The sequence below is a fragment of the Pseudochaenichthys georgianus genome, chromosome 11, assembly GCF_902827115.2.
Source record: "Pseudochaenichthys georgianus chromosome 11, fPseGeo1.2, whole genome shotgun sequence".
Lineage (NCBI taxonomy): Eukaryota > Metazoa > Chordata > Actinopteri > Perciformes > Channichthyidae > Pseudochaenichthys > Pseudochaenichthys georgianus.
In genome coordinates, this window is record NC_047513.1 from 5,257,710 (window position 1) to 5,261,017 (window position 3,308).

The following is a 3,308-nucleotide window of genomic DNA, read 5'->3' on the forward strand; positions in this document are numbered from 1 at the left end:
TTAAAAGGACCACTGTCTTTGCAGCAGTCATGAATCTGAAATAATAGATTATTTTTGTATTTGCTGCACACCGCTTACATACTGTTTGGTTTCAGTTTTACAACAAAAATGTATTTTGGATTGTGTGTGAGGTAAGATATTCTTATTTTGGCAGATTTCTTATATTTATTCTACTTAACTGTTTTTGGTTGGCTCATGTTTAATTGCTCTTTTCTTAGAGTTCTTGTGATCTCACTCTTGATTTTTGGGCAGCAAGCAAAGGGTAAGGATTTATTGTTCACAAGCTGCAATTGAAATGTATAATTTTCCTCTAAGGCTGTCTTTTAAAAAATGTGTTCTCCTTTTAGCACTCAGCTACAGAAGTGGAGGCTCCAATGGAATTACACCTCACTTTGATTTTTCAAGAAGCCTTAAACCTGCTTCCACTTCCAGTGATGATAGTTCAGCACAGCCTGAGAGGGTTTTGGGTAGTTATTCACCCTTTCATGCTGATGGGGCTTTATCTGAGACTCTGAAGCCAGCTGCTGCACCAAGTGCAGGAGGTTATAGTGGCTCTCATGGTAGGCAAGTAGATGGTTACAGTCCTGAGGGAAGTGTTTCTAGTTACGGGCCAAGCCAACCAATAATTCGTAAGCCAAACCAACTACCTCAAGCTAACCCTAGTGCAAATGGTGTCCTTCCAAGCAAATCTTCCCCGTGGGCTTTCCCTTTGCCCCCTAATACAAACTCTTTTCAGTCTGGTATTGCTTCAAGTTCTGCAATTGTGATGCACTCTGGTCCCTACTCCAAGCCCTACCAGCCTTCAAATCCTCAGCAGGCCAAGCCCTACCAGCCAGCCTACCCTTTGAATCCCCAGCGGGCTACCAACCCTTCAAGTCCCCTGCTGTCTAGGTACTAGCCGAAACCCCAGCAGCGTTCCTACCCTTCACATCCCCAACAGGCCAAACCTCAGCAGGCCGAATCCCTGCAAGGGGTGCTCCAAAGTAAAGCTGGCATGTGGCACTTTCCTTCCGAAGGAAGTGTTTCTTCTGGCTCTAATGTGCAGGCCAAGCCCTACCAGCCAGCAAACCCTTTGAATCCCCAGCGGGCTACCAACCCTTCAAGTCCCCTGCAGTCTCGGTACCAGCCCAAACCCCAGTATCCTGCCTACCCTTCAAATCCTCAGCAGGCCAAGCCCTACCGGCCTTCCTACCCTTCGAATCCCCAGCAGGCCAAGCCCTACCAGCCCGCCTACCCTTCAAACCCTCAGCAGGCCAAACTCCTGCAAGGGGTGCTCCAAAGTAAAGCTGGCATGTGGGACATTCCTTCCCAAGGAAGTGTTGCTTCTGGCTCTAATGTGCAGGCCAAGCCCTACCAGCCAGCATACCCTTCAAATCCCCTGCAGTCTAGGTACCGGCCAAAACCCCAGCAGCCTTCCTACCCTTCAAATCCCTTGCAGTCTAGGTACCAGCCCAAACCCCAGCTTCCTGCCTACCCTTCAAATCCTCAGCAGGCCAAGCCCTACCGGCCTTCCTACCCTTCGAATCCCCAGCAGGCCAAGCCCTACCAGCCCGCCTACCCTTCAAACCCTCAGCAGGCCAAACCCCTGCAATGGGTGTTCCAAAGTAAAGCTGGCATGTGGGACATTCCTTCCCAAGGAAGTGTTGCTTCTGGCTCTAATGTGCAGCCCACTGACTCAAACTCGCACTTGAATGTTGACCCAAGAAGTTTGAGAGAAATTCCAATGCCATTCCCGTACCAGCCCAGGTGGCCGCAGCAACTGGTGCCAGTGTAGAACAGACATCATTGACCTTCCTAACTGTAAGTTGGTTTAACTTAAAGATTGCTACAATGAAGTAAGGGAAATGCTTTACAAATGTTCTAAATTGTATTTTCTGTTCTCAGGTTCCTGAACTTGCCTGGAAGAAGTCTGAACTGGCATCAACTTTGAATTTAATTAAATACTTGGAACACACTCTCTTTGGATGTTATTTGAAACTTGACTTGTGTGCTGCAGACAGTGATGCACCCTTACTTCCTGAACATGTCCACAACCACTTGCTTGTTTCCTTTGAACTTCAGGGGTTTGTTTTCCTGGCTAGGTACAATAACATTGTGAACAGCAGCTCACAGTAATGTGTATTGTAAGAGATTTTGAAGGGATTACTAGTCCGCATTCCAAATCTCTGCGCGTCCCTAACAAGCTGGTTATTTTACAGGAAGGAATCCAGAGCATACAATTAACCGTTTAACAATAATCCACTTTAATGGTAATATGACAATGCAATACAATCAAATACAATACAAATTAAATGCAGTTTTCTGTGGGATCCCACATTTACCTGATACTCACGTGAGCCAGCCAGAGGAGAGAGAGAGACTGAATACAGACTGGTTCCTGTGTTTTATACATTGCTAACAATGGGGGGAGTTATCTGAACCTCCTTTCCAGACCTTTGGCCTTTGGCTGCCCATATATCTCCAACACCTCACTTCTTAAGTTTCACTCACAAGACTGCCCTTGTGAACTGTTGCGCCTGCTTGGTGGGTGATTTAGTGAGAATAATGAGTTCTGCAACCTTTTGGCTTATCAGTTTGGACATAACAGGATGCCTCTGTTCTTAATCTGGTTGACCCCGAGTTTTTGTACCACACAGTATTGACACCGTATATTTCCACTGAGGCTCCTAAGCAGTTGGACTTAAACACCATACTGTACTTTTCAACTCAGACAGCTCAATGTCTTATATTCACTGTTTTCTACACAAATCATTTCCCCTTTTAAGCTTATTCATAGTTTGCTAACATGAATACATACAAATATTTCCTTACAATTCCCCCTTTTTATCTCCTTCTCCAGAGATAAACTTACACAAGGCATCTTGAAACATAACTATTGTCACTCCTCTCCAATATCATCAGAAACTGAGATCCAGAGTATTTGAAATCGTGAAGGAACAGAACATCACTTCCCATGGCAGTGAAGGAACCATGAGGGGGCAGCTGAGTGCTAAGAAGCAGTCTTAGCACCCCCCAAAGGAATAGCCCACACGACAGCTGATAGGGAGGGGGAGATGCGGCTTTCCCTTCACGGGTGGAACTGATCAGAGAGAAGTAGACTCCTCTGCTGCCTCGACAAGTCCCCCAGCCCACTGCCAGCCGCTTCCAAGTCGTCTGCTGCATGGATGTCCTCGAGGTCCTTCTCCTCCAGTCCTCTGATGACAGCATCCGTGTCGACCTCCATGACGAGACCCAGATCCGTCTTGATGTCGTCCCCTGGTCCTAGAAGGTGGTTTCCCCGCCGCACACTGGCTCCCGTGGTACGAGCT

At 46.9% G+C, this 3,308-nt stretch overlaps 1 protein-coding gene across 1 annotated transcript; it reads left to right on the forward strand.

The window, feature by feature from the left end:
* Positions 1-899: 899 nt before the first annotated feature.
* Positions 900-1,954, forward strand: LOC117454976 (sporozoite surface protein 2-like). Its single transcript, XM_034094290.2, has 2 exons — positions 900-1,800; positions 1,885-1,954. The coding sequence occupies exon 1, from the start codon at positions 995-997 to the stop codon at positions 1,772-1,774; it is 780 nt and encodes a 259-aa protein (XP_033950181.1). The 5' UTR covers positions 900-994; the 3' UTR covers positions 1,775-1,800; positions 1,885-1,954.
* Positions 1,955-3,308: the final 1,354 nt, after the last annotated feature.

What these genes read in the sequence shown, in the direction of transcription:
- LOC117454976 (XM_034094290.2), top strand. Translation starts at nt 995, where the DNA reads ATGTGGCACTTTCCTTCCGAAGGAAGTGTTTCTTCTGGCTCTAATGTG.